The sequence below is a fragment of the Pangasianodon hypophthalmus genome, chromosome 25, assembly GCF_027358585.1.
Source record: "Pangasianodon hypophthalmus isolate fPanHyp1 chromosome 25, fPanHyp1.pri, whole genome shotgun sequence".
Classification (NCBI taxonomy): domain Eukaryota; kingdom Metazoa; phylum Chordata; class Actinopteri; order Siluriformes; family Pangasiidae; genus Pangasianodon; species Pangasianodon hypophthalmus.
In genome coordinates, this window is record NC_069734.1 from 19,038,097 (window position 1) to 19,065,796 (window position 27,700).

General features: G+C 42.6%; 2 protein-coding genes across 3 annotated transcripts in view; both read left to right on the forward strand.

Annotated features, from left to right (window-relative positions):
- The window catches only part of sh3bp4a (SH3-domain binding protein 4a), a 43,658-nt gene extending 25,591 nt beyond the window's left edge, over positions 1–18,067 (forward strand). For both annotated transcript variants that reach the window (XM_026910471.3, XM_034299613.2), the window contains 2 exons: positions 14,992–15,180; positions 15,708–18,067. In XM_026910471.3, coding sequence (XP_026766272.2) covers positions 14,992–15,180; positions 15,708–15,932 — 414 coding nt within the window. In that variant the 3' untranslated portion in view covers positions 15,933–18,067. The remainder of the gene's footprint in view (positions 1–14,991; positions 15,181–15,707) is intronic.
- A 149-nt stretch (positions 18,068–18,216) lies between these two features.
- LOC113524293 (ADP-ribosylation factor-like protein 4C) lies at positions 18,217–27,283 on the forward strand. The gene is made up of 2 exons (XM_026910473.3): positions 18,217–24,676; positions 24,966–27,283. Exon 2 carries the CDS (start codon positions 25,047–25,049, stop codon positions 25,623–25,625), a length of 579 nt encoding a protein of 192 aa, XP_026766274.1. The 5' UTR covers positions 18,217–24,676; positions 24,966–25,046; the 3' UTR covers positions 25,626–27,283.
- Positions 27,284–27,700: the final 417 nt, after the last annotated feature.

The window sequence follows — 27,700 nt, forward strand, 5'->3', positions numbered from 1 at the left end:
ATGACGTACATTAGTCTTTGTCCTTTGCTGATAGCATCATTATTAGCTCTTTGTCCGTGTGCTTGTTCTCTAATAACGCGGGCAGTCTTTGTGCCAGAAGGTATTGTAGAGGTGTGAAAATAATGAGAGGTGGCGATGACATGAGGCTTATCAATCCTGCTTCTTTTAGGGTTATTCCTTTCTTCACCTGATGACCTGTATCTAGCGATGCATTATTCAATTTAATTCAGTTTTATCTGTGTAGCGCTATTAACAACAGACATTGTCACAAAGCAGCTTTACGGAAATATATATATATTTATCCCTAATGAGCGAGTCAGAGGTGACGGTGGTGAGGAAAAACTCCCTGAGACGAGACGAGGAAGAAACCTTGAGAGGAACCAGACTCTAAAGAGAACCCTTCCTCATCTGGGTGACACCCGATAGTGCGATTATAAATCATTCTCTTCTATAACTGTGTACTACATGGACAAATAATACAATTGTGTAACCAGGAAATTCATTATCGTTTACACATGAAGTCTGTTTGTTGAACTTATCCGCTGTTTACTGATGGAGACTTGAGTGCAAAACTGTTCGTGGGAATCGCAGTCCTAAAGCTATCAAAGCATAACAGCTATCTTCATGGTTTTTAAGCGGAACCATCCACAGTAATCTCAGTGATCTTCAGGCTGTGCGTGTTGGAGGCCATCCTCAGCAGTAGCGAGTGATTTCCAAGTGATGAGAACTCCAAGCAGAAGTAGGGCATCAGGATGGATCAGGTTCGGAGAGCAGGAGTCAGGATGCGCTAGAGTGTGAACAGGTTCACTGTATTGGCCGCGTTCACTGTGTTTGATTACGTCAGGACACACAAGCTCTTGTGTTCAGTGTGTTCAGATGTTGGGATGGTGTTCGCTAGTCCACTGGGAGATCATGATCTGGCGCATTTTTTTTGACTGTTTATTTCCAGTGGCTTAGTTTAATCATTTAATTAATTCTCAGCTCAGTGCTCGGGTTGAATTCTGCCTGGGATTTTCATCGGCTCGTCTCCGGGGTGTTGGGAATCAGGATTATATTCGGGTAGGGATTATCCACAGAGGCCTGATGCCCTTTAGTCGGATGTTATACAAGTGTAAATACATCTGCCTTTCCACAGCAGACACCTTCATAACATACACACTCACACGACCACCAAACGCTGATCATGGAAGACGTGCCGATCTGGTTATAAATAGAGATACGATATTTTTGAGTTCTTTTGGTCGATACCGATACTGAAACGAGTAACCCACTTAGTATTAATCAATCAGGGAGATCGTGAAACTTTTGTGTTTAGGTTTAAAATAGCAGCCATGAAATGCGCACAGGTGGGTTCATGCACTTGCGCTACTAGACTCGTTAGCGAACTGATTTTAAATGAAATCATTAGCTAGCTACATTAGTTAGTTAGCTTGGAGTGGAGAAGAGCGAGGTTTGTTGCACTTCTGCACAGCTGAAAGTAAAGTACAGTTTCGTTTTTGTTGTCGATGACCGATAGCGGCTGATCTTCAAGAACAACACATTGCTATTTTTTTTTATCGCTTAGCGGGTGTGTGCTGCTAGTGATGAGCTCCTCATGCTGAGTTTTATCTTCAGGATGTTTTATCACTATCGCCCAGCCCTAATTTTGAGGAGCTTCAGTTTCGCTCATGGAGGTTTGTTGATTTAGAGAACACAACTTTAGAGATACGTGTTTATTGTTCTGTAGGTTTAATTAGGGGTTTCGGTCAGTTTGAGGGCACAGAGCTTTGAAAAAACGTGAAGTGGATGCAAAGCACCGAGACAGAGAAAGTTCCAAATATGAAATTAGTCAGGGCTCTTAGCATAATTTTATACAAGGCCAGTGAGAGCAAGGCTACAACTCCGTCCTCACTTCAGGCGTGTGGGTATGTCCTGGTACTCAATTAACCAGGAAATTGCAAGGTTCAGTTCCCACAGTATTGATATTGTCGATGTAATCAATGCTAGAGAGCATTTTTTCTTTTTGCATTCAGAAGGCAGCACAGATGTAAAGAAGCATCGTAAATATCCTCCCTGGGTAAAGGCAATCCCATAATCCTGTTCTCTGAACAAGTGTGGCATGAAAACATGGCGTCCAGAACTGTAGCTCAGACTGAGGAGCTTCACGAATGCGGCAAAACCTCCGCAGAGACAATTTACACACTCCCTTAAACGAGTTCGCTGTAATAAAAAAAGCTGTTTTATAAAGTTTATGGTGACAGTGTTCCAGCAGGTCTGTTGAGTCAGCTGGAGTGTGGAGGAGAAGAAGCTGCCGTGCAGACAGAAAAGCAGGAACGCCTCACTCAGGGTTTAGAAACCTGCTGATTGCTTAGCAAAGAATTCTTACGTTAGTCCGAACAGTTACGTAATTCATGAACACCGTACACGCAGTCACATACTGACTCACGGTGTGGTGTGAGGAAGCCGAGTTACTCTAACAGCCGGAAGTTGATTATTTTCCTATAACAGCACGTCCCAGAGTGTTTTATTCCTCTTATACTGCAGCTATTTCCCAATAATGACAATTTTTTTAGTAATTTAAGAACAACACACTTATTTTGCAGCTGCGCTACTGTTAGAGCTGCTGTTCTAGAAAATGAATCAACACCTTCTGACCAATCAGAATCCAGAATACAGCAGCAGCGTGGTGTAAGAAACTCAGCAGCTAGAAGCTCCTCCTGTTTGTGGATTACAGCATGGTATTTATCACAATTACACACTGATAAACTATGATAATTAGAGGTCCATCACTGGGGTCTTTGGATTAAAATGAACGACCGAAGATTAACGCTCACGACTGACTGAGCTCGCTGTCGTGACACTGCGGAACAGCTACGGCTGATTTCTCGTAAAGTTGAATCACCTTACTGGAACAACAGGAGCTGAATGACTCTAACCCCAGAGAGCAGGTGGGTGGTCTCTTCTGGCCTCCATCACCGGGACGGCTTTATGGTCCCTGGAACAACAGCTCCCTCCATTCTGAAATGTCATTACAGCCTGTATTGTTTAAATAAACCCATTCCAACACGCTCAGCAGCAGGTCAGCGGAGTTCACGGGCCTGCTGTGTTGTCGTGCAGAGGTGTGTGTTGTCGTGCAGGCTCTCTGTATTTCTGTTTTGTTTTCTTGTTTTCGTTGTTTCTGCGTGGTACTGCTCGTCCACGTCTGAGCAGAGCAGAGGAAACACCTGAGTAATTGTGTGTGGCCTCCATCACAGTGAGCTGGCCGGAGTCTCCAAGCTCCATTCAGCAGAAACGAATGAGAATTATCCACAGCTCCAAACACCCTGCCGACCTCCTTCTAATGTCCCGCTCCTCTGGGAAACGCCTCTGGGAAATAAAAAAATCCTCTCACTTCCTCTCGGATACTGAACCGCTGCCAAGCACTACATCAGACCTGTATAATAACAGCAGACCACCCTGCATTCTCATGTCTTTAAGCAGTCTCTTTATATCAGCGCAACACGCGATCGTCCATTTCATCTGTGGCAGGATGCGATGGTCTTACACCACTGCGCTGTTGAATTCTGGATTCTGATTGGTCAGAAGAGTGTTGATTAATTTTCTATAACAACAGCTCTGACAGTAGCGCAGATTTATATTAATGTGCTCGTTCTAATACGTTGTCGTTTCTATAGTAACAGCTCATTCACAGCACTAAGGCAGTTATGGTGAAATGAACTTGATGAAATGAAATGAGCGTGTGTGTGTGTGTGTGAGTGTGTTGTGGGGGAGTTTATTGGTATCTAGTTGTCGCAGTCAACTAAAGTGAGCTAACTGGCTAATTTTAGATCTGTCAATCGGGTATATTACATTTTGACCCAAACATGCCGAGATTGCACACAAAACCTAAGATCATGACCATGACATACTCTCTAACCTCTCTGCTTACGTATTTAATGATTGACTGATTGTGTTTATGTGTAGAGATTACAAAATGGCTGCTATGAGTAAGGATCACTGATCGTCACTATTATTTCGGCCATTACTGTGCAGTTCTTACGGAAAATCGATTAATCCGAGATTTAATAGCAGTAAAAACCGAATCTTGTGTGCAGAGACTTATCAGCATGAACCTGCCGTTTGCACTGAGCTGTAAAATCCTGGAGGCGGTGTGTGTGTGTGTGTGTGTGTGTGTGATAGCAGAGAGAGAGTTACGCTGCCCAGCTCAATTAGCCAGCCTCGCCCTCAGCTTCCTAACACTTTGAAACTCACCAGGCTCTGCTAAGCGCTTATTTTCCGCCTCCGTTGTTGTCGTTGAACTCGTGTTGGTGTTCTGCTTTATGCAGAGTTTACGGTGTAAACAAGGACCAACAGATCGAATGTTTTGGTGCTGAGAAAGTTTCCAGCCTGGGTTTCGGGTTCGAATGCCACTATTTTAGTAGCTGTGGGAGAATTTTCCGGCGATACCGCCTCATTTAGTGTCTCGGATGTCTCAGATGCTTCTCTCTCTAACAGCCTGGGTGTGGTGGGAAGCGTGTCATTTAGTGCGACTGCTTTAGAAATCGATCAGAAATCTAACCGCCTCGGCTGGAGTTGGTTTTCAGGGTCAGGCTGTTTCCCAGATGTGGTTAGTGTGGAGTTATACACACCGTCACGCTTGGTGGAGCTGGAGGTTTTTATTTTTTTTTCCTGAGGTGACAGTAATGACACACACGGATTGCTTATGAGGTTATTATATCTGAGATGTTACTCGCTTTACCTCCTGCGCCGAATTCATGAGCCTGTCGGGTTACTGTTCATCACACTGACCTTTTTCTCACACAAATTCAATAACACACTAATCAGTGTGATCAGTGTTAGTGTCTCTGCTGCTGCTTCTTTCCAAGCTTTAATTTTATTACAGACGTCTCTGTACATATTTAATGAGAGCTCGTGTGTGACAGGAGAACATGAAGAAGATGAAGAAGATGTCACAGGTTCTTCACAAAATGTTTTCCTGCAAGTAGAAAGACAAAGCATCTTTGCACCACAGAGAGTGAAAATCTGGAATGTTCCATGCTGTACATCAGTTTGATTTTGTTTTTCAGTGCAGTAATCTGTCTCGGGTTTGCTGCAGCCTCGCGCGCTGTTGGATGTCGCCGTGTCACGCTGGCGGAGTGGAGCAGGTTGCAGGCGTCACGTATAATTTATCTGAGAAGTGTAGGTAAAGCTGAGCCATCACTCGACTCCTCGGCGTGAGAGATAGCGCCGCGCAGCCGGCGGATAAACGACGAGCCATCATCCCGTGCTGCGAGCGCCGCTAACGGCCCCCACCTGACACCTAACGCAGGAGGAAGCGCAGGTGCTGATTTTACCCTCGCACAGATGTCTGTTTAATGGAGACCTGTCAGGATGAGCAATAAACAGCACAAATCATTTTATATGGAAGGGAGCAAGGTGATCCGACATCGGTATCAGGATGAATTACGTCTCAGTACGCCTCCGACGCTCCCTCTCTCTCTCTTCTGGCTGCATTTTAACTGCGCAATAACGTAGCTAACGAGCTAGCTGAGGCCAGAACTGCTTCCTACTCAGTCTGTAAGGTCACATTGTGTTAGCTAGTTAATGCCAACCACAAAACCGCTTCCGATGAACGCGAATATAACTCTCAGCTCTGGTGCGGTCAACTGTACATGGAATCGCTGACTTCTAATTATCTCAGGAGCATTTCCACACTAATGCTGGAGACCTAGAGCACCTTCTGCTAGGAGTGTAATGAGCGTCAGTACTGTTGGTTTTGAATCCCACCACCTGCTGCACTACACACATCATCCGATCCGTGATCTGGCTGACGATAAAATGATGAGTGCTAGTCGGATTAATTAGCACACACACGATCTTTCCGGGAATCAGGAACGCGCAGGCATGACGTTGACAAAACCCAAAACGTTTGACTGAAAAGCGTCGTATAGTATAAATCTCCCGCTCACACACACAGTCACATCGAGAGAAAACAAACACACTAACAAACACACAGCGTGAAGGGAGACACAACACTACAGCTCAGAAACAAACCGCTCTTTTCTCTTAGTCTGTATTAACGCACGTAACTCGCTAACCAGCCTGTCGTACTTTATTATATTAATCTTAGCTACCGTGGGTTTCCTGGCAACAAAAACACAGGACCTGGCGGCACACTGGAGCTTTTTCTCGCTTGAAATTTATGACGTTTAAATCCTGGACCTGCAGGGTGGCCTCCATGAACGTTTCCGCTCTGAGGATTAGATTATATTCTGCTAAATGATTACCAGATGTAATGTGCTGTGATTTAATGACAACAACTGCTACAGGATGCAGAGTGTGTGTCTCACTCCCAGTGTGTCTCACTCCCAGTGTGTCTCACTCCCAGTGTGTCTCACCTCCAGTGTGTCTCACTCCCAGTGTGTCTCATTCCCAGTGTGTCTGAGCTCCAGTGTGTCTCACTCCCAGTGTGTCTCACTCCCAGTGTCTCACTCCCAGTGTGTCTCACTCCCAGTGTGTCTCAGCTCCAATGTGTCTCACTCACAGTGTGTCTCACCTCCAGTGTGTCTCACTCCCAGTGTGTCTGAGCTCCAGTGTGTCTCACTCCCAGTGTGTCTCACCTCCAGTTTGTCTCAGCTCCAGTGTGTCTCAGCTCCAGTGTGTCTCACCTCCAGTTTGTCTCAGCTCCAGTGTGTCTCAGCTCCAATGTGTCTCACCTCTAGTGTATCTCACCTCCTGCTGTTTGTCCGATTTGATTTGCGTTTTTTTTCTCTTCCTCACACTGCAAAACGCAGACACGTGTGAAGTGTGTGAGGAGATAAAAACGTTCTGAGCTCCCGAGCATGCGGGTCAATTCCACCCATCACTCGGGCCTGTCAGAGTGGAAACACGCTGATGCTGACGGACTGAAATGGCCCGGCAATCCCATTTGGCCCAGCGTCCATCATTTCCTCCATTTCACCTCCTATTCATCTGGCTGTAATGGAGCGCTGAGTGATTGGGGACGGCCTGCGCCGAGCGGAATTGGTTTCTATCTGCTGCCTAGTTGGAGAGCAGGATCTGTGCGGGATTGAGTCGGTGGTCGGAGCGCACTCAGAATTGCTTTCAGATGCTAATGAAGTGCTTTAGATGTGCAGGGCTTAGGGACCTTCTATCTGTCTGCCCTTTAGCACAGACGTTTTCTGAAGGATTGAGGTCTGTTTGGATTTGACGCCCGTCAAGAAGGAGCGCTGTGGAGTCGGTGTGACGAATCCTGCCATCCCATCTGTAACACACACGTCTAGAAATTGTCACAGTGTGATAACCGAGTCTACAGACATCACAGTTTCACAGGATTAACAGTTTAAAACACACAAGCTGATGGTGAAAATGAAGGGAAATATTTATTACATAAATCTTCGCATATGTAACAAAAAAAAACCAAAATGAAACAAAAAAGACTTTTCTCTAAAATCTCGTACACTGTGAGTGTTTATGACGTTGATGTTATACGCTGAAAGACATCATGACAGCATGATGGATGTGATACGAACTTACAGAATTACAAACTCGTTCATTTTTACTGAATTTAAATACTAAATCTTTCAATTTTAATTAAAACGGAGCTGCAGCTTTTAAGGAGCTTTGGTCATTTCTGGACACAGACCAGGTGAGTGTTGGACTATTTATAACCGCATCACCGAGGCTCCTGATTCAGCATTCCAGCTCCATTAGCACACTCACACACCGAGCAGGTGGTCCGGCCAGCTCCCGGCGCTCCTGCATACTAATCCCAGAGTTTAATTAAGGAACCTTTGTCAGGGCCTTTTTGACCAGCAGGAACAAAATTCCGGTCATTCCATTCCAAGGTTGTGTTCCCAGAGCAGCAGCTTGGATTTCATCAGCTCAGGAGGAATGTCAGGAGATGTTCTGATTGAATTCCAGGTCATCGTCCTGACAGCGGAGATCACATTCCCATGGCTGGACAATAAGATGTGTGCTATGGAACAGGATGTAGAGAAAGAAAGAGTCAGACAATAGAGGGGACGAGGGTGCACTTGTTGACTTGTCATGCTGACGGCAGTTTTCACAGTTTAATAACCCGTTTTTTTTTTTTGTTGTTGTTTTTACGTGGTCTCATTTCTTCAGCACCACATTGTTAAGGAATCTAAAATTCTCCTACCAAACCAAGCTCCCAAAAGACAGTGTATCAGAGCTGATAAATGTGAATATATAAACAAAAGAAATAATTCAGCTGATTAAAAAACAGACAGAATGTGTGTGAGCTTAGTCCTGCACATGCACATGGAATTTTTGGGAATGTTTTCCCGCCTTGGATCACTTTATTCTTCCACTTTTACCAGAATACACCAGTACACGTACCACGTTTTCCACCTTTCCTGTTAGCTACATTAGCCTCATAGCTCCAGTTCAAATCTAAAGGAACCGCAGACTCCGAACACTAACCGCCTACATTTGGCGTAAAGGTGGACGTTTTATTTTTGGTCCTCCTCGTGTGAAAAGTAACAGGTGAGCCGAAGTTCAGCTGGATCCCGGAAGCGAAATGTGATCCTGAGTGATCTCATCACTCACTCTGGTGAGAGCAGTTAATGCGCCCGGCTCCTCCGGGGCACAGAACATTTAAGCAGCATTTTACATAAAATATTCATAAACCACTTTCACATCTTACACAAGAACAGATCCGTGACTGCAGCTCGGAGTCGTACGAGCGTCACTTCAGCATGATTTACCGTATCTAAATTGTTTTCACTCAGCGCTAATTACTGGCGGCGTGCTTGTGCTTGCGTTCACTACGCCGTGACTTATTTTAGATTCGTTTAACCAGAACGTTCTGTGCAGTTTTAGTTCATTTAATTATAAAACACTCCAAAAGGGGTATTTCTGACGCTTCCTTATTAACAGTAGGAGGTCTTTCTGGTTAGAGGTCACAATGTCACAGTGTGATTGTAGTGTGCGTTATAATCATGGCGTATTGCGTTCCTCTGTGTAGCGTGCATTTCCGTAAACTCTTATTATTACACTTTTGTTTGTGTATTACACTGACGAGTATGAACGCATTATTAGTGATGTCACAGAACACAGCTCTGATTTTACGTTTCCGTGGTTTAAATATCGGTCATGAAAAGTTCACGTGTGTGTGTGTGTTCATGCACTTACACTACAGTAGGCTCGTCCTTTATAATGTTATCTAGCTGATTTTAAATAAAGCGCATTAGCTAGCTACATTAGTTAGCTTGGAGTGGAGAAAAGTGTTTCTGTACAGCTGGAAGTAAAGTACAGTGTTTGTTGGATTTTTTGGAATCTCTTGTTGTCACGAACAACATACCAGGTAAAGCTGTTATCGTCACTCACCTAGCGTCATCTGTAGACATTTTTCCTCGGCTAGCCGGCGTGTGTCGCTAATCGTTTGTGATGGACTCCTCGTGCTGCGTTTTAAGTTTAAGATGTTTTACTTGTATTGTCGCTGTAGTTCCTCCTCTTGATATTTCCACAGAGCACACTTTACGGTCTGCTTAGATCATTAATCGTGAAATACGTCCAGATCGCTGTCATCTTGCGTCGTGTTATAACGTACACTAGGATTACGTCACACAGCGTCACCTGGTATCAGGCGGGAATCGGGAAGTGGAAGCGTATCTCACCGTGCGCTCAGCTCGTCTCTTTAGTCAGCATGTGGATAACAGATAGAGAAGAAGAAAGGTAGTGAGACTTCTTCTCCACATCTCCTCTACCTGTTTCTCTCCTGTTAAACGACTCGTTTGTGCTCTCAGGACATCACCCTGAGTTATCACACAGCTCTGTCCGACCGAGGAGACACACAAATCTGCACGACCTCAATAAGGGAACGCTTGTCCTGTCACTGTGTTCCTCATTTATTTACTTTATTATTGTTATTATTATTTCTGCGTCCTCCTGAAATGGCTTCTTAGCTGTGATTCTGTAAGTTGTCATATTTCCTTCTGAAACTGGAAGTCAAAGTGACGGCATGTTAAATTTGCTTGTTATAGTGTGATTTACACAACAGCCAATAGCGGTCGAGATACACCATGCCACACCCCCTCCAAATCTAAACAAACCTGACAGTAGCTTAGTGAGCTAGCTGAATACAGAGAACAGTGACACACAAACCTCAGCCTTAGTTTATTTTCTGCTAGAAGTATGTACAAAATACGCCAACGCACCACGCAGCGATCGCTACTTTAGTGTAAAAAACAAAAGATGGCGCTGTCGGTCATTACGCGATCTGACACGCCCACATAGTTTTTATAGATTTTAATTATTACCTTGCAGTTAGCGGTTTATATTTCCTAAACCTTCCTTTGCTAAATGTTTATTAAATGACAGAACTTTACTACGAACAGATTTTTTTTTTTTACGAAAACACACTTACGAATTAATTTAAATAAAAAAGTTTGCCTAACGAATAAATGTAAATGTTTGTGAGTGACAAGCGATTGCTCATTAACATTTAACACCACATAACACAACAAAAACAAGTTTGATCAATAGAGCGTGTGAACATGGGCACGTTTTCAAAAAAAGATCTCTGGACTGCAGCTGTTAAAGCATGTAGAGAGGTTTATTAAATTATAAAAGACACGTTGTGTGTATAAAGCCAGAGCAAAGCAGAGAAAATGGGTGTTTGTGTCAAAATTAAGTGTAAAAATATTCAGTAAAGCCTAATTACAGCAGCACTTAGCAGCCGAATTAAAGTAATGGGTAATAACTAATCATAGTTATAGTGCATTCAGGTTCCAGTGAACTAAATTACAGCACTGACTTCTCTGAAAACGATGCAAAGCCCAATTATTGACTTCATCTGAGGAGCACAAAATGGCTGCCTACTGAGTTACCTAGTCATCTTCCTCCACAATGAAACACAGAGCGAGTGACTATTATTTAAAGTGTCCATGATAATGAACACAAATGTGTTGCATCTTTGATTAAAACGAGCCTAGCACTACTCTTTAAGTCCAAAAGTTACATCAGTGTTTCCGTGAGGAAAGTTGCTGGTATTCAGAGCCGGGTTACGCAGATGATTAAGTGGATCTTCTGAGCTCCACATTCAGATTATTAAAATCACCTGCGTGTAGCTCTCACCTCCTGATTCTTCCTGAGTAGAAACTTCTGAGACGGAGTTTTACAACAGCGTCTAGACCACCGCCTTTAAACACAAACACTCACCTTTAAACCTGAAAAAATCAGGGATAGAAAATGCGAACTGAAGATTTTTTGCGCTCTCCTGTAAAGAAAACGTGTCCACGGTGTGAAGGATAATCTGACCAAGCACTCGTCTGCTACGCTTACAGAGAAACTTTAACTTCATTCTTCATTTTATCCTGAAAATATTCACTCCTCCAGATAAGTGATGCCTCTGATTACGACGCGTCTCCTCCGACGTCCTCCATGTGAAAAACAAATTTGGCAACTTTAAAGGGATGATATTATTAATAAATTAATAGTGTCATATTTATATATTTAATATTGTTCTTGAGTAGTTTTTTGAGTGTATTTACATTCAAAGCATAAAGTTATAAATTTGAGCGTGTTGTGGTTACATCAAACTGTCAGATAGTGAACACCGCTCCTCACTCGAGCCGATATCACGCAAAAAAAACTTGTGTAAGTTCAGAATCGAGCGTAACTGAGACACGCCCCTGTTTTAGATAAACTCCGCCCCCACACGCGTAACTCTCACGTGACTGTTGAATAGCGCTTCAGTCTGTAGTTACGCTTGAGCTCTGAATACTGATGTGTGTAATTTCGGTATTAAGTCCTCGCTGTGTGCTCTGAATACGGCACTTTGGGAATAAAAGCACAGCCTCACATTGTTTGGTTGCGATGTTAGTGGCACTGCGTCCCACACGTCCGCCATGGGCTCACCTCCAGGCTGCTGGTGAAGCTTCACTCAATCCTCTCGGTCCTCCAGCGGACTCGTCTGGCCCCGACCCAAACACACCATTAGCAGAGCAGAGAAGAAAGCAATCGCTCATCCTGGGAGCAAATTAAAGTGTGTGTGTGTGAGGCAAAGAGAAGAATCAATCAGAGCACAGAGACAGAGGGAATTGTTTTTATGTGAACGGATAGTTTCTTCATGCATTAAACCGATGAGTGTTATTGTGAGAAATCACCTCGGACTCTTCTGTGCAGTTTATAGGCGATGATTATTCTTCCAATCGCACAGCCATTAACCGCGAGCGGGAATACCTACCTGCAGGTCTCGGCTCCCTTCGATCATAACAACCCAATAACTCTGTCCATAGACATTTATTGTTTTACTGAAGTCCAAACAACAGAACGTGAATAATTCCAGAAACAGAGCCGTAATCATCGTTTCACGTGTTGTAATTAGCCGCCACACGCGTGGAGCGAGGTTTAGTCTTAACGTTACCATAAAAACGAGAAGTGTGTGAGTCCGGTCAGCGCGTTCAGCTTTTTAATCACGCTGCTTTTGTTTTAAATGATTTCCATCACAGTGTGATTGCTAAACTGTGAGAAGACGGTGAGAAGAAGAGTCTGTGAGCGCAGCGTGAATATGAAGTCACTGGTTCATGTTCGCGTGAGATTCAGGAACAAGAACGCTCTGATTGTTGAAAATAACATAAAATGCACACATTGTCCATCAGCATAACGGATCACCTGTAACACCTGGACTCATCTTCTAATGTTGCTTGGAAATAACTGCACACAATAATGGGCTTTTTATTATTATTATTATTAGAAGTTTTTCCACTGTATCTTGAGTGTTTTTTTTTTGTGTGTTTTTTTGCACCAGGAGCGCATCGTAACTCAAACACAAACGTGTACATGTCAGTTATTCTTCTATTTAACGCTGTCACGTCTTCATCTGCTTCATCTGCTTCCATCACCCAGAATCCTCCACAGCGTCCCACTTCCACACTCAACTCCATTACTCCAGAACTTCTCTGGACTTCTAATTAGCCACACCTGTTTGCAATCTCACACACACACACACACACACACACACACACACACACACACTATATAAACACCACACACACTCTCAGTTATTGCGAAGTCTCGCTCCTGGTTAACAGCAGTGACGTTGCTAAGACTTGTTTTCTCATTTTGCTCTCACGGTTTGCTACTTTAGTTCTTGTCTTTGCGTCTGTTGGACGTCGTTTGCCGATCGTCTGACACTGGCCTGGTTCTTGACCACGTTCTTTTGGATTTGTTTGTCTGTTTTAATAAAACGTTGTACTCCTCCTCTTCCATGACAGACGACATTAACCCAGCTTGTTGAGCCGGATAAAAACTTCACTCGATTTCCCATTGTTTTTTTTTTTATTCCGATTACTAACCATAATTCTTATCCTGCGTGTAAACGTAGATAATGGGGCGTAGAGAGAGCTCTGCTAGCAAAAAGCTGCTTACTATAAAGACACTGCAGGGTCTGAAACCTCTTCACCTCATTTCAAGAACCCCATCAGTTCCCAGTCGTGTATTCGAGGTGCTGAAATGATGCGATTCTCTCAAAATGGGGTGATTTCTCACACTGCCGTTCCATACATGAATAAAGTATCGATTGTTCTAAACACAATTCCCTCCACTGCGCTGCTCTGATTGATTCGTCTGCTTATCTCCTTCTCCATCTCTCTCCTTCCTGCTGAAAGCATGTTTATCAGCAGAACACAGCTGTAAAGGCAGCTAGCACGTCATCCCCTCCATTCTACTAACATTCCTCTAATTGATGCTTTATTCCTCCTCAACGTCTAATTATTCAACAGTCTATTATTAAACATGCCATTTTCATCCATTAAACAGTAATATGCATGGAGTAATTCATTCAAATTCCCAACAAATTATTAATGTGAGGAACATCTCTACAGCTTCTTCATTAAAAGTTCCTCAATCTATGAATATACATGAGTATGCAAATTAGGAAACGCCCCCACGTCCTCGTTCCACCCCACACACACCCTAATATCATTAACACAGAGTCTCGATTTACTTCCTCATTTTCTCACTGATTCATTTAAACCCGTCAGACTATAAATGTTACGTTACCGTGACAACCAACATCATCGATCATTAGCTAAATCATTAGCTAAATTAACTAGCTAGTGCACAGACCATGCAGTTCAATGTGTAAAGTATCCTTGTTACTCTTGAATAGTTTGCATACCAGATGGGACAGGCTCGAAGTCATAGAGGTTATTTTGTGACATCACAAATCGTGTTTATGTGTAAGCTCCGCCCCCGACTCAGGTATAACTTTAGTATTTTAATTTAATTTAATAAAAAGTCATCCAAACCTCCGAGAGGAGTTTAAACATCATGATTGAGTGTGCTTGTTTTATTAGAGTTTTATTTACACACCTCTATAGTTTGATAAGCTACAAACTGTCAAGATTTTAATACTCTAATATGCCTATAAAATACACACACGCTCACACACACACACACACACACACACACACATTATGTCATCTACTTCTCATAAAGGCGTGGGGGAGTTACCGGTTCATTCTGTAAATCCCTACTGACCCATTCTTATTCCAAATATGGCTCTGTGTGTGTGTGTGTGTGTGTGTGTGTCAGTGACAGACAGGAAACAGGGCTGGACCCCCTATGCAGTGGAGGATGCAATTATTTACCCCTGGTGTCTACTGAGGGACACAGAGGAGAGAGAGAGAGAAACATGAGAGAGAGAGAGATAGAAAGTGAGACAGAAGGAGGAAACCGAGAGAGAGAGAGAGAGATAGAAATATGAGAGAGAGAGAGAGGGAGAGGAAAACATGAGAGAGAGAGAGATAGAAACATGAGAGAGAGAGATAGAAAGTGAGACAGAAGGAGGAAACCGAGAGAGAGAGAGAGAGAAAAAAAGTGAGACAGAAGGAGGAAACAGAGAGAGAGAGAGAGAGACAGAGAGGAAATGTCAGAAAAACACAGAGAAAGATGAACAGGAATTGTGAAGGAGACAGACAAAAAGTTCATGACCTCATGCCCGACTGCCCTCGCTGTTTACTAATATGTGTGTGTGTGTGTGTGTGTGTGTGTTTCTCGGTGCAGGCTCTGCTGAAGATGGACTGTCAGGGTTTGGTGGTGCGTCTCATGCTGGATTTCGTCCTCTTGACGACGGCGGTGGAAGTGGCTCCTCGCTGGAGGGAACTGGCCGAGAAACTCGCTCGCGTCTCCAGGCAGCAGATGGACGATTACGAAGCTCCGCACAGAGACCGAAACGGAGTGATGGACGCGGAGGTGATCAAACACACTCACATATTCTATATATATACTGTGTAGAAACATTAGTTCCTGTTCTCACCTACGTTATAGCAGCTATAAACACTTTATTCACACTTTATAACTCTTTATTTAAACTCTTTATTCTCTCTCTTCAAGTTAATTAGACAAACAAAAAACGCAGCTTGTTACGCAAAGAAGCGTAAACTCCTCTGTCCTGAAGACGTCAGAAAACTTAAAGTTACAGCTTCACCTCTGACTGTTACAAAGCGCTGACACTGGAGACTCCTTCCATAAACGTTAATGTTAAATAAACATCTCCTTACAAAATCAACAATTTTACACGTTTTTTTATACACGTGTCCGCTGTACACGTCCCTGTGAATGAGCTGTTACTATAGAAACGATAACGTATTAGAACAAGCGCATTAATATAAACCTGTGAGTTGCATTAGTGCATTACTGTCTGAAAAATAAATGAATCAACACCTTCCGACCAATCAGAATGCAGCACTCAAGAGCGCGCTCTGTGTATCCAATCACAGGCCATGTGGAAGCCGGCGTACGACTTCCTGCTGACGTGGGCGGCTCAGATCGGCGACAGCTACCGCGACGTGATCCAGGAGCTCCAGCTGGGCCTGGACCGCATGAAGAACCCCATCACCAAGCGCTGGAAACATCTCACAGGCACACTCATCCTCGTCAACTGCCTCGACATGCTGCGGAGCTCCGCCTTCAGCCCCGCCTCTCACGACGACTTCGCCATCTAGAACGGAACGACGCGGCGATCATCTCCGTCCGACCGCGTTCAGGGCGGGGTATTACGGACCGTTTTGCATGTTTTACCTCAGTAGGATCTGTGAGCAGATTGTTTTTCCAATGTGCCCTTCCTCACAGTTTGACCTTTGACCTCTTCTGTACGTCCGTCCATCGCAGTTTGAGTATTCTAATGATCTGCGTAGTTTGTCCCTAGTCGTCTCCTCTGGAAGCCAAAACACTCTCGCTGGTTCACTGTCGCCATTTTCGATGTTTTTGTCGGCGCATTTACTTTTTATACAATTTTTAGAATCAGCTGTAAATTATTTTCTTTCAGTAGCTGATTAAAAAAACGTTACTTAATGTCTACTAACACGTATCGACTCGTCACCTCGTCCCTTTATCTCATCATGTAATGGTTACTGTAAAGCGTTTGTCCTTTAATAAAGTCAAAATCTGCTCTGCTTTATTAACACAAATGGACAATCAGTGAACGAGGTAGAAACATAGAAATTATGCTAGGATTGCGCTAGTTGTGAGTTAGCGAGCCGTCTGGACTTTACGCTTTACGTGTGTTACACGTCTTTTTAAAAATGTCAGTGTCACATGTTTCTGAAAGTGATCAATTCAATTGTTGTTAAATTTTTTTTTTTTTTTTTTTTGTTTACATTTTTTCAGTCAGAAAAAAAAGAGTCTAAGGCTACTTACAGCAGACCGTCTATCTAATCACAATCGCTGTCCAAAACCACTGAAACTCCTCCTACAGTCAGAGCTACAATGCTAATGCTAACGCTAATGCTGAGGAGAGTTCCTCTGAGCAGCTTCACACGCGTTAAGGTCGATTAGCCATGTTTTCTCCGCTGTATGAAATGTTTGTCTTTGGATTGTAAAAGTTGTAAAATCCTCTACGGTTGCTGTCTTTTTTACGCCGTGTGCGCTACGTAACGGTTAGAGCTGTGCGATGTTGATTTTTTTTTCCTCCCTGCTCACGAGTTACCATTAAAAAAATATCACGATAAACGATTTAATCGTCCAGAACCGGAAACAAGGAAAACATTTATTTCCACCATTTCATTATTACGTACGTGTTAGCTAAGTCGAGCACATTGATTTCTTTTCCGATTTCACATTAATGAACTCAAAACATTCTCCGTTTACTGGGACGGAAAGCGAGAGCGAGCGTGAGAGAACACGTGAGACGGAGGAAGGGGGCGGGGCTTCCAGGAAGCGTCCGTTAATATCGTAGAGCTCAAATCATTCCCGATTCACGCATGGATTGACTCGTCTCCTGTTCTGTCGGAGAGAAAGAAGACCGCTCTTATCGTAATTTTGAGTGATAACTCGTACTAGCGTAACTCCGATGTTTAAACGCAAAATGCGCAAAAGTTTTTAAAGATTGGTCATCTAATCTAATCTAATCTAATCTAATCTAATGAGAGTAAACATCACTGGATATCGTGACAGTGTAATATCGTGTAGAGGCGATTAAATCGTTATATCACACGACTGTACCGCTAGCTAAAGGACACGTTACACCAACGCCTCAATATCTCTTTACCTGTTTCTCAGTGTTCAACCTGGCGTGGTGCATTATGGGTAATACACACTCGCTCACACGCTGATCGGAAGTAACCACTACGCGTCTTATTAGAACCAAATCCTCCAGAACACTAACGAGTGATAAATTGTAGCCTGAAGGAAAAATCGATAAAGTGCTTTAATTGCCAAATACTGATCCGTGTTAAGTGTTAAGTGTTAAGTTGCAGTATTATTCATGATCAAGTTCTGTCCTTTATTTTTCTTTTTCTTTTTTTTTTTACTTGAATGTTTCTATTTATATCTAATCGCTAGCTGTGTTTAGACGAGCGTCCTCCTCACATTGCCGACGATTTCACGCTAAACGAATGTTGTGTTTTTTTAGTGTGTAGTGTTAATCTCCACACACTTCACACTGCTCTGCTGAGTCTGACTGTGTATCTGTGCGTTCTCGCTCCGATCTCACTTCTGTCACCTTTACAGAGGGATTGTGGGAAATTTTAGGCTCTCACACACGTCATAGTTTCAGTCACGTGTTTAGAGAATCTGTCGAATCAGACGTGCTGTACATTTTGTTCGATTCGAGTCAATAAATGCGCTGTCAGTTTGGAAACGTTCTGTGGTTCTGAATTTATTCTGTCGCTCTGTACCAGGAACCAGGTGAAGCGGCAGGAAGCTGATGACATCATCAGACGAAGTGTACTGGACACGTGATGTCACAGTTTCATATCACAGTATTACACGTGACACACGTTTCTTTACAAAAGTTTGGCGTGACTTTACTTAATAATTAGCGACTCCACGGTCTTGTTTTCTATTGGCTCACAGGACCGAGTTCCACGAATTCACAGGTCAAAGGTCACCTAGATAAAGTCAGGATGTGAAAGTAAGCAGATCTTTTGTGCCCTTTCCCCTTCAGTGAATCAACTTTTCTGCTAGGAAAATTTCATTTGCTTCCCGATTGCTTTATCTAAAAAAGTGTAGCTTTGTTTTGTTTTGTTCTTCCTTATCGCCATAGCAACAGGATTAGGAGTAGTACAGTTAAACTGTAAGTGTTCGCACCTCTGCACAAGTTTTACAGCATAAACATCATTTTTTATTTCATTTCTGCGTGTTGATCAGATGAGAGGAAAGATACCGAAACTAATTAACAAACTCGTTAAGAGGATTTTCATTCCCCGAGAGTAATGACAGAGAAACTCCAACTAAATGTTACAGGATTGTCAGTGTGAAGCTACAAATATATACATATATTTAAAAATAAAAATAATAATAATAATAATAATAATTTTATTAACATAGTCCTTTCGCTTCCGGTAGCTCCGACGCTGTAGAGGACGTACGCGGATCCTTTTGTCCGGTTTTTTCCCCCAACAGCATGAACCATTTCTCCTTTCCGTCCGGTGAGACACTTCAGCAGTCATCGACATCACGTTAATGACATCATAAGTTAGTCGTTGCCATGGCAACAGTGACTCGAGGACACTTAAAGAAACTCAACTCCAGTCTGTTTTAACGTCATGTTTTAAACATCAGCTCTTACACACACACACACACACACACACACACACTGTCTCTCTCTCTCTCTTTCTCTCTCTCTCTCTCTCTGTGTGTATCTGTCTCTCTCTCTCTCTCTTTCTCTCTCACTCTGTCTATCTGTCTCTCTCTCTCTCTATTTCTCTCTCTCTCTCTCTCTCTCTTTCTCTCTCTTGATCGATGATTTATGTACCACGCTGATATTTTTTACTATCTCTACATATAAACTCACTGCAATTAATTTCTGGAATCTTCTACATATACATATACTCTCAACTACATAAATATTGGCACCTTTCAAGAGAACAGGAAGAAACGTTTGTATAAAATAAGTAAATATGAACACATTTTTTACTCATTCAGTTAGAAAATTTTCTTTATTTATCTGATACAAAAAGAAATCATTCTAGGCGAGAAACAGTGTGTTGGATTTCTCTATCAAGGATGAATAAGTGAGGAATAAAAACACCAGGGTGGCATGCTGTTACAGGAAAATAATCATCACTTGTTCTCTCGATATAACGAGTGTGCAACAAATTATTAAAGGAGATGTACATCATATTAAGAAAGGGGGCACAAACTTTTGAACCAACGTCATTTTGGTTGCTGAGGAGCATCGAGGTGCACCGACTTTTGCACTTAATTATGAATACAAATGATCTAAAGAACTGATCTGCAGTCAGTCGACGTCTCACTTTCATCTCACACACACACACGCACACACACACACACACACACACACACACACACACTGAGCGCTGCACCCACAACACTGTGAACTCACCCAGGCACAGTTTCCTCCATAACATTCATTTAGTTGTTCCAGATAGACACAAAGAGAATGACGTGTGTGTGTGTGTGTGTTTGTGTGTGTGTGTGTGTGTGTATGTGTGTGTGTGTGTGTGTGTTAATTAAAGTGCAGTAATCAGTCAGTCAGGTTTTGCTGTTTTGCTGCCCAGCAGATTCAGAGGAATTGAGCGATCATTTGTGAGGCACTTAGTTCAGATTCACTAATTACACACACACACACACACACACACACACACATCTGATTAATAACACCAGTAAAGTAAATTTTCAGGGCAGTAAACGAGTCGATGAATCTCAACGAGTTTATTGAGGTTATTGGCAAGAAAAAAATAGTCAGCAAGTGTGTGTGTGTGTGTGTGTGTGTGTGTGTGTGAGCGAGAGAGAGAGAGAGAGAGAGAGAGACTAGATAAGTGGAGAGACAGACAAAGAAAAAAGAGGAAGACAGAAGGAGAGAGAGAGAAGAATGGAAGAGTGACAGAAGGAAAGAGACAAAACGAGGGAGGAAGACAGAAAGAGAGAAAAGAAGAAAGAAGGGGGGGAGAGAGAGAGAGAGAGATAATACATAACGCTGCTCAGATGAACTCCTCAAATCACACACACACACACACGTAGAACAAGTGTGTGTGTGTGTGTGTGTGTGTGTGTTCAATAAGAAGCTTTCCCAGTCACTCCAGGTGTCTGTCTCCTGCTGAGTGTGTCCTCGACGCCCCTTTACACACTCCACTCTCTCTGATCCGTGTGTGTGTGTGTGTGTGTGTGTGTGTGTGTGTGTGTGGTGATTTCGCTGAGTGGGCGGGGCTTAGGTTTCATTAGATTAACCAGTCGTCTGGAACAAAATGGAGAACTTGTTATTTATAATGTATTGTTATTATTATTAATATTAATATTAGTATTAGTGAAGAATGATGGAGTGTGTTTGGGGTTTAATAGCTGCTGGAATAAAAACATCATTTGTTAGTGCGCGCACACACACACACGCACACACACTCCTTCGCCTTCCTTCCTTCCTTCCTTCCTTTTCTCTTTATGTCTGGCAGAATTGCAGGAACTTTGCCTTTTGTTTATTTGTTTATTTGTTTATCTCCTTTCCTCCTCCTCGATCTCTTCATAACGTGAGCGTAAAGATTTCAAACACACCACAAGGTGCAATAAATTCACAGTAATAATAAAAATATGTTCTAATGTTTTTATCACAGTGTGTGAATGACATGGTTTTAGCTCTCCATTGCTTCAGCTCTTGGCTGTGTCTCAATTCGTACGCTGTAGAACAGCTACAGTAAAATTTAGATAATAACATTTTGATCTCACGTCTTCTTTCCTTTTGCTTCTTCACATCATCATCTCTAGTGGTAATAAATAATCTGTACAGAATTACTACTCCGACTTTCTCTTCATCTTCAGTTCCTGTTCCAGTTCAGTTCAGTATTCTGGTCAGGGAGGTGGTGGATCCGGAGTCTGTCCCGGGAATACTGTGTGTGAGGTGGGAATACGCCCAGGGTGGTACATCAAACACACACTCACACACTCATTCACACCTATCCATGTTTTTGAGAGGAAACTGGAGAACCTAGAGGAAACCCACAAGAACATGTGGAACTTTAAACAGACAGTAACCCGAGCTCAGGAACGAACCGGGAACCGTTTCAGGAACCCTGTGAGAAGACAACTTTACACACTGCTATGTTTATTATCTATAGAAATTTTACTGAACTTGTTCTATACTGTTCATATACAACATGAAGTGCTCCTGAACTCTCCTGTTACTCAACACTGCCATCTTGTGGCTAAACGCCCACATTACACTTAACATCCAGTGTCTTAAAGATTTTATCCTCAAACTGTTTTTGTTGTAGTTAAAGTGCAGTTAAAGCTGTACTTCCTTATTTTAGGTGTGTGTAAATCTCTTACAGAGTTCAAGAAGATGAAAATGTACACAACTGCTGAAGTTATCTACAGTTCAGTTTCAGTTTACCCAGACATTAACCTAAATCATCTTAACAAATAAACTACACACAACAAAAAGAAGCTAAATGAATAAATCACACACTGAAATGTTAACCATCTTAACTGATGATGATGACGATGATGAGCAGCTGATCTTCGTCGTTATCCTCATTAGTGCTGATTGAGTGCACTACGTTTTCTCACATGACTGTAAGAGCAGTAAGTGAACAATGCAGTGAACAGGGTTTCAGTTTACGAAGTGTCCCAGTTCCCTTGTGCCCTTTTGTCCTGCTTTCCTAGCTGTACAGTTTGGGATTTCCCGAACGTCCCAGTTCCCGAGTGTTCCAGCTTCCTAGTCAACGAGAGTCATAGTTTCATTGTCTTGTATTTATTTGATCTCTAGTGGCCTTGTTTCCTAATTCCCTGGTGTCCTGGTCTCCTAGCTCCCTACACCGATGTTCAGCCAATGTCCTCGTTTCTAATTCTCTGCTTTCTGTGTTTCCAAGTTTCATATTATTCCAGTTTTTTAGTAACTGAGTGTCATAATTCCCCAGCGTCCTCTTTTCCTAGCTATCTGCTTTCCTGGTAATTTAATACCATCGTTCGGTAATCTAGATTCCGATTCTCTCGTGTCCTAACCTGCTGCTTCTACAGTAATCTGTTTTCTCAGTTCCTCGATGTCCTAATCTCTTAGCTTTTATTAAAGACCTAGCTCAGGGGTCTTTAATTAAAATTTCTGAAGGTCCACTAAGATAAACTCCAGAAGGAACTGGTGATGAACTGCTGAATGATAACAGGTTCCTGTTTTTAATGAAAGCTCAAACGCTTTTCTGTTCCTCTACTTGGGATCCCAGTCTAGTCTTTAAACCTTCTTCTAAACCAGAGGAACTCAAATCTAAATCTCTGTGGTCCACTTACCAATCTTCCACTGAGCTGAAGGTCCATGCAGCAGGACGACTGAGCAAGTGTATGCCTCATCAACTACAGAACTATGTAAAGAATAAAAACTCTGAAATGTTCTGAGGAGCTGCGTGTGGAAGTGTTTTGTTTTAGTGTGAACAGTGACACCTTTCGTCTTTAACCACGTCTTTAAACTTGGGCACAAAAGATGGAGATAATGGTGTAAGCTTTTGGTTCTCACCTCCGTGTTCTGTGGTTAACATTGTTCAAAATACATGTGCTTTGTTTCAGAGCAAATGAAGCACATAGGTTTGGTGCTAATGTTAGCGAGAATAAATTCATTCTTTTCTGTCCGGTCGTCTTTAAACACACGGTTTTCACCCTCAACCTTCCTTTTCTTCGGATCTGACAATCTGGAACACGCCATTTTTGTAGCTCTTCCAACATTTACTAATTTGCTAACGCCAAAACAAATTAGCTACCTGACAAACGTCAAACGTTGAAACATTGAAACGCTGTTACGTTAAGACCGGAGAGTGTGGAAATACAGCGTTGTCATAGCGATGCTGTTACACTGCTCTGATTGGACGATGTTGTCACAACAGGTAAGAACAGAAAGGGAGTGAAAGTACTGAAGTCCTGGACATCTTTCTGCTTGTTCATATGATTCTGTTGCAGAAATTTAACACGCTAGTTTAAAGGGACATTCACACCAAACCTTTATACATGTTAGCTTACACAATCACTCAGCCACGTGTCAGATAACTAGCATGAAGATCTTTAGACCTCGCTCCGGATTGGACTGTCTTTAGGTCCGAGTCCGGACCGGAGTCTGCCTGTGAAACTGTATCCCTGTTCTAAACCTTCTTTCATTGTTTCAGACCAGAGAGAGTGAATAAAGTGACAACGCTGTGACTTTACTCTTAACTGACCCAGAGCCATGTCTCACTCTCTAATCTCCTGGTTTCTAGTTAGCATCACACTTCACTAGTCTCCTGGTTTCTTGTTAGCACCACACTTCACTAGTCTCCTGGTTTCTAGTTAGCATCACACTTCACTAGTCTCCTGGTTTCTTGTTAGCATCACACTTCACTAGTCTCCTGGTTTCTTGTTAGCACCGCACTTCACTAGTCTCCTGGTTTCTAGTTTCCGGCTCATTCACCTCTCCAGTGTCCTGAACTCCTGATGTTCTAATAATTGTGAATAAACGTTATGAATAATCAGCAGTGATCAGGAGACATGCTGAAAAATGACTCCATTTATGTGATTACTGCCCCCTGGTGGCCGCAGCTGCTGTGTGTGACTATCACTTCAATTCTTCAGTTCAGTTTTATTTGTATAGCGCTTTTAACAATGAATATTGTCTCAAGGCAGCTTTACAGAACAGAACATATCACTCATGGGCTAGAGTGCATCCCAAACCCTGCTCCCCTGTTCCTCAGCGCAGTGGACTGATCCGTTTCCATGGAAACGCGCAATTCAAATTCAAACCTGGAGAACGTTAACTGAAGTTTGTGCGCATGCGCGTACTGCACAACGAGATAAATAAATGTTTTTATTGCACACACACACACACACACACACACACACAGAGCTTGGTGGTCCAATCAGAGCTTTATTATAGGAGGTTACAATTGAAGCGTCATCATTAAGGGGCGGGGTTTCGGAACAACCTGCAAAACAGACGCAGGTTTAGGGCGCGCGCGGTGACGGTCAGTCCAGCACGCAGGAGACGCGCGCGCGCGGCCGGTGCTTCAGGATGTAGGACCTCGACACTGAACCGAGATTAACTTCCTGTTTTAAGTGCAGAGGATTCATTCATTCATTCATTCATTCATTCATTCGTTTATCAAGCTTCACGCAGCTGCGGGGACGCGGAGGTGAAGAGTGCGGGTGTGACTGCGGGATGCGCGCGCGACTCACTGCCGAGTCGGTTGTGCACGGGATCACGCGCGCATGCGGGAGAAATAATGATCCACATCCCTGTGTGTTTGGAGAAAACAGACGGGTCTCACGCACTGCACCCGCGTTGGTGAGGTTTAATGCGATATAATTATATAATCTTTACACAAGAAGCGAATTCAGTCTGATGTGTTAAAAAAAAAACTGAGTAAGCAATTATAAGAGCTTTTTAAAATAAAAATCTGCAGCTTCAGGTCAGTCTTACAGTCACGTGAGAAAACTGCTGGCCGGAGCGTAGCATGAGGAGCTTTATGAGAAAAACACAGTAAATGATGTAGGAAACAGGAGCGATGAAGCAGAGAGGGATTTTTCCGCGCTGGTTTTGGTGTAGATTTCATCCTCCACTTTCTCTGCTCCAGTAACACAGCTGCAGACTCGCCTTCATCCACAGACTGTGAGGCCTTTCATTCGTTTATCCGCGTGCTCTGTATAAACACAGCATGGGGAGCGGTTTGTCCACGGTGGCCCCGTTCCAGTCGCTGCACGTGGTGATGCTCGGGCTGGACTCGGCAGGAAAGACCACGGTTCTGTATCGCCTCAAGTTCAACGAGTTCGTGAACACGGTTCCCACCATCGGCTTTAACACCGAGCGCGTCCGTCTGAACAACGGCGCCGCGCGGGGGATCAGCTGCCACGTGTGGGACGTGGGCGGCCAGGAGAAGCTGCGTCCGCTCTGGAAGTCCTACAGCCGCTGCACGGACGGCATCGTGTACGTGGTGGACTCGGTGGACGCCGAGCGGCTGGACGAAGCCAAGGCCGAGCTGCACAAGGTGGCGCGACTCGCCGAGAACCAGGGAGCGCCTCTGCTCATCATCGCCAACAAGCAGGACCTGCCCGGCTCCCTGCCCGCCGCCGACATCGAGAAGAGGCTGGCGCTGCGAGAGCTCGCACCCGCGGCCGCCTACCACGTGCAGCCCGCCTGCGCCATCATCGGCGAGGGTCTGCACGAGGGCATGGACAAGCTGCACGACATGATCACCAAGCGCAGGAAGGCACTGAAACAGAAGAAAAAACGATAAACCCGTTTCATATTTACAGCTTACAACTGACTGCAGTTTTTATACCGCAAGTGTGTTTATAGAATTAACCAAATAAAAACTTCTCAAAGGATTAATTTCAGGTGAAACTTTACAAAAAATTATTCTTTTCACATAGTGACTGCAAATAAACTGCTGCTGAAAGAAACACACACGATAACATCTTCTCATACATCATATATCTCTATCATATATACTAATGTAAACAAACCAAACCGAACTGCAGATGCCAAAAAAATAAATAAATAAATAAAAACTATTCGCTGGAATAAAAGCGAAAGCGATAATCCAGGGAATTTAATGGATTGTGATGACTGGATTCTCGAAAAGTACAGAATTTAAGACGCTCAGTTCCAGACCTGACCTTCAAAACCGGTTTGAACACAGTTGCTTGTCAAAGTATCCAAAACTTTAAGATTATAATTCTTAAACATTATAATTATATTTTAGCGCTGCGCAATATGACTATATAATATCGATATTGTGATGATGATGTCACGGTACACTTTTCTCAGATATCGCGGATATCGTCAGTATTTTTTATAACAAATAGAAATATTGATTAGGTGTTAAATTTATACTGAATCATTAAAAATTGTAAAATGTTAAAATTTGATATCGATTTTTATATGTTCCGCTTTATTTTCAGCGTTTTCTGTTCTGTAATGTTCCATTTTTGTAGGACGTCAAATAAAAGTATTTCATAGGTGTTCTGTTGATGAAAAGTTCAGGAATTAAAAAAAAAAAACTCCGATAAACAGCCAGAATAATATTGTACAAGTTCATAATAATTAAAAAACCAGCAAGAAAACCAAACAGAAAGTCTGGAGAGTTTTAAAACAGATATATTTATATAAAAAATGACACGACTAACTGCAGATCCGAAACAAACTGTAATTAATATTTCAGTGAGCGTAATAATAAAACACACAGTGTATAGAACTGTATTATCAGACACACAGTTAACTGAAATACAGCTGAATTAAACTGCAAGCGCAAAATAGAGCAGATTTCTGCATGTAGGGATTTAATTTTCTATATTTAGCGACTGAAAGGCCTGATTATGCTTTTGAGCTACAGAGAATCTGTAATAAGGAAGATGTGCGCTAAGAATAATGAGGCGAATCCTGAAATATGGTTTAATTACCCGGATAATTAACTGTAGCATCGTTATAATGAAGTGAAGAACAGGTTTCTCTCGTGCAGAGACTGATCAAGCTGCTGCTGCTGCTGCTGCTGTTTCAGGCGAGAACAATTCCATGTTCCTATAATTACGTGATGTAATTTAATAAAATATAATATAATTTAATTTCGCAGGAAGAAACACCACTAATCGGAGGTGAAAAATAAAAACAGGCTGGTTCCTGTTGCGTAGCTGCTTCACCTGTTTCTATATAAATGTAGCTTTTATATTAATCCCGTTAAAGCTTAGATATAAAACGTTATATTACTGAGCTACGGTCCAACGCTGGAAAAGGATCAGAGATAACCCGATAACAGATGTGTGCCACATGTTAGACCGTTTACGAGTTTGATCCTGTTCGTTCAACATGATCAGTGAAGTTCCTCAGCGGTTCCTCATCAGATCTGCACCACGTCTGCAGCTCTTAGCTCTTATCTCACATTAGTGTAGGTTATAAACTTATATATATATATATATATATATATATATATATATATATATATATATATAAGGCATGTACTGATAATATCGATTTTATAGAATTATTAACATCATCACAGCCGTTTTAAAGAACCATTTTCACCGTTTGTTCTCCTGAAATAAAACTCTGTCCCGTTCACACTCACAGCTCATTTTTCGCGTGTCCTTTTTCGGTAAAACAAATCTCAGAATTGTGTTCTCTGTATGAAAGTGAAAACTGTAATGAACAGGTGAAGGTGAACAGAAACAGAACTGTTTTTAAAGCCCTATTTGGACGGGATTCGTTTCTCTGCATAACGTGTGTAATAACACTCTTTAACACTCTTGCACTTTTCCTCCTCTGTGCTGAAACTCTCGGTTAAATTAACAGCTACAGCTTTGTTTCTCCTACGAA

What these genes read in the sequence shown, in the direction of transcription:
- LOC113524293 (XM_026910473.3), top strand. Translation starts at nt 25,047, where the DNA reads ATGGGGAGCGGTTTGTCCACGGTGGCCCCGTTCCAGTCGCTGCACGTG.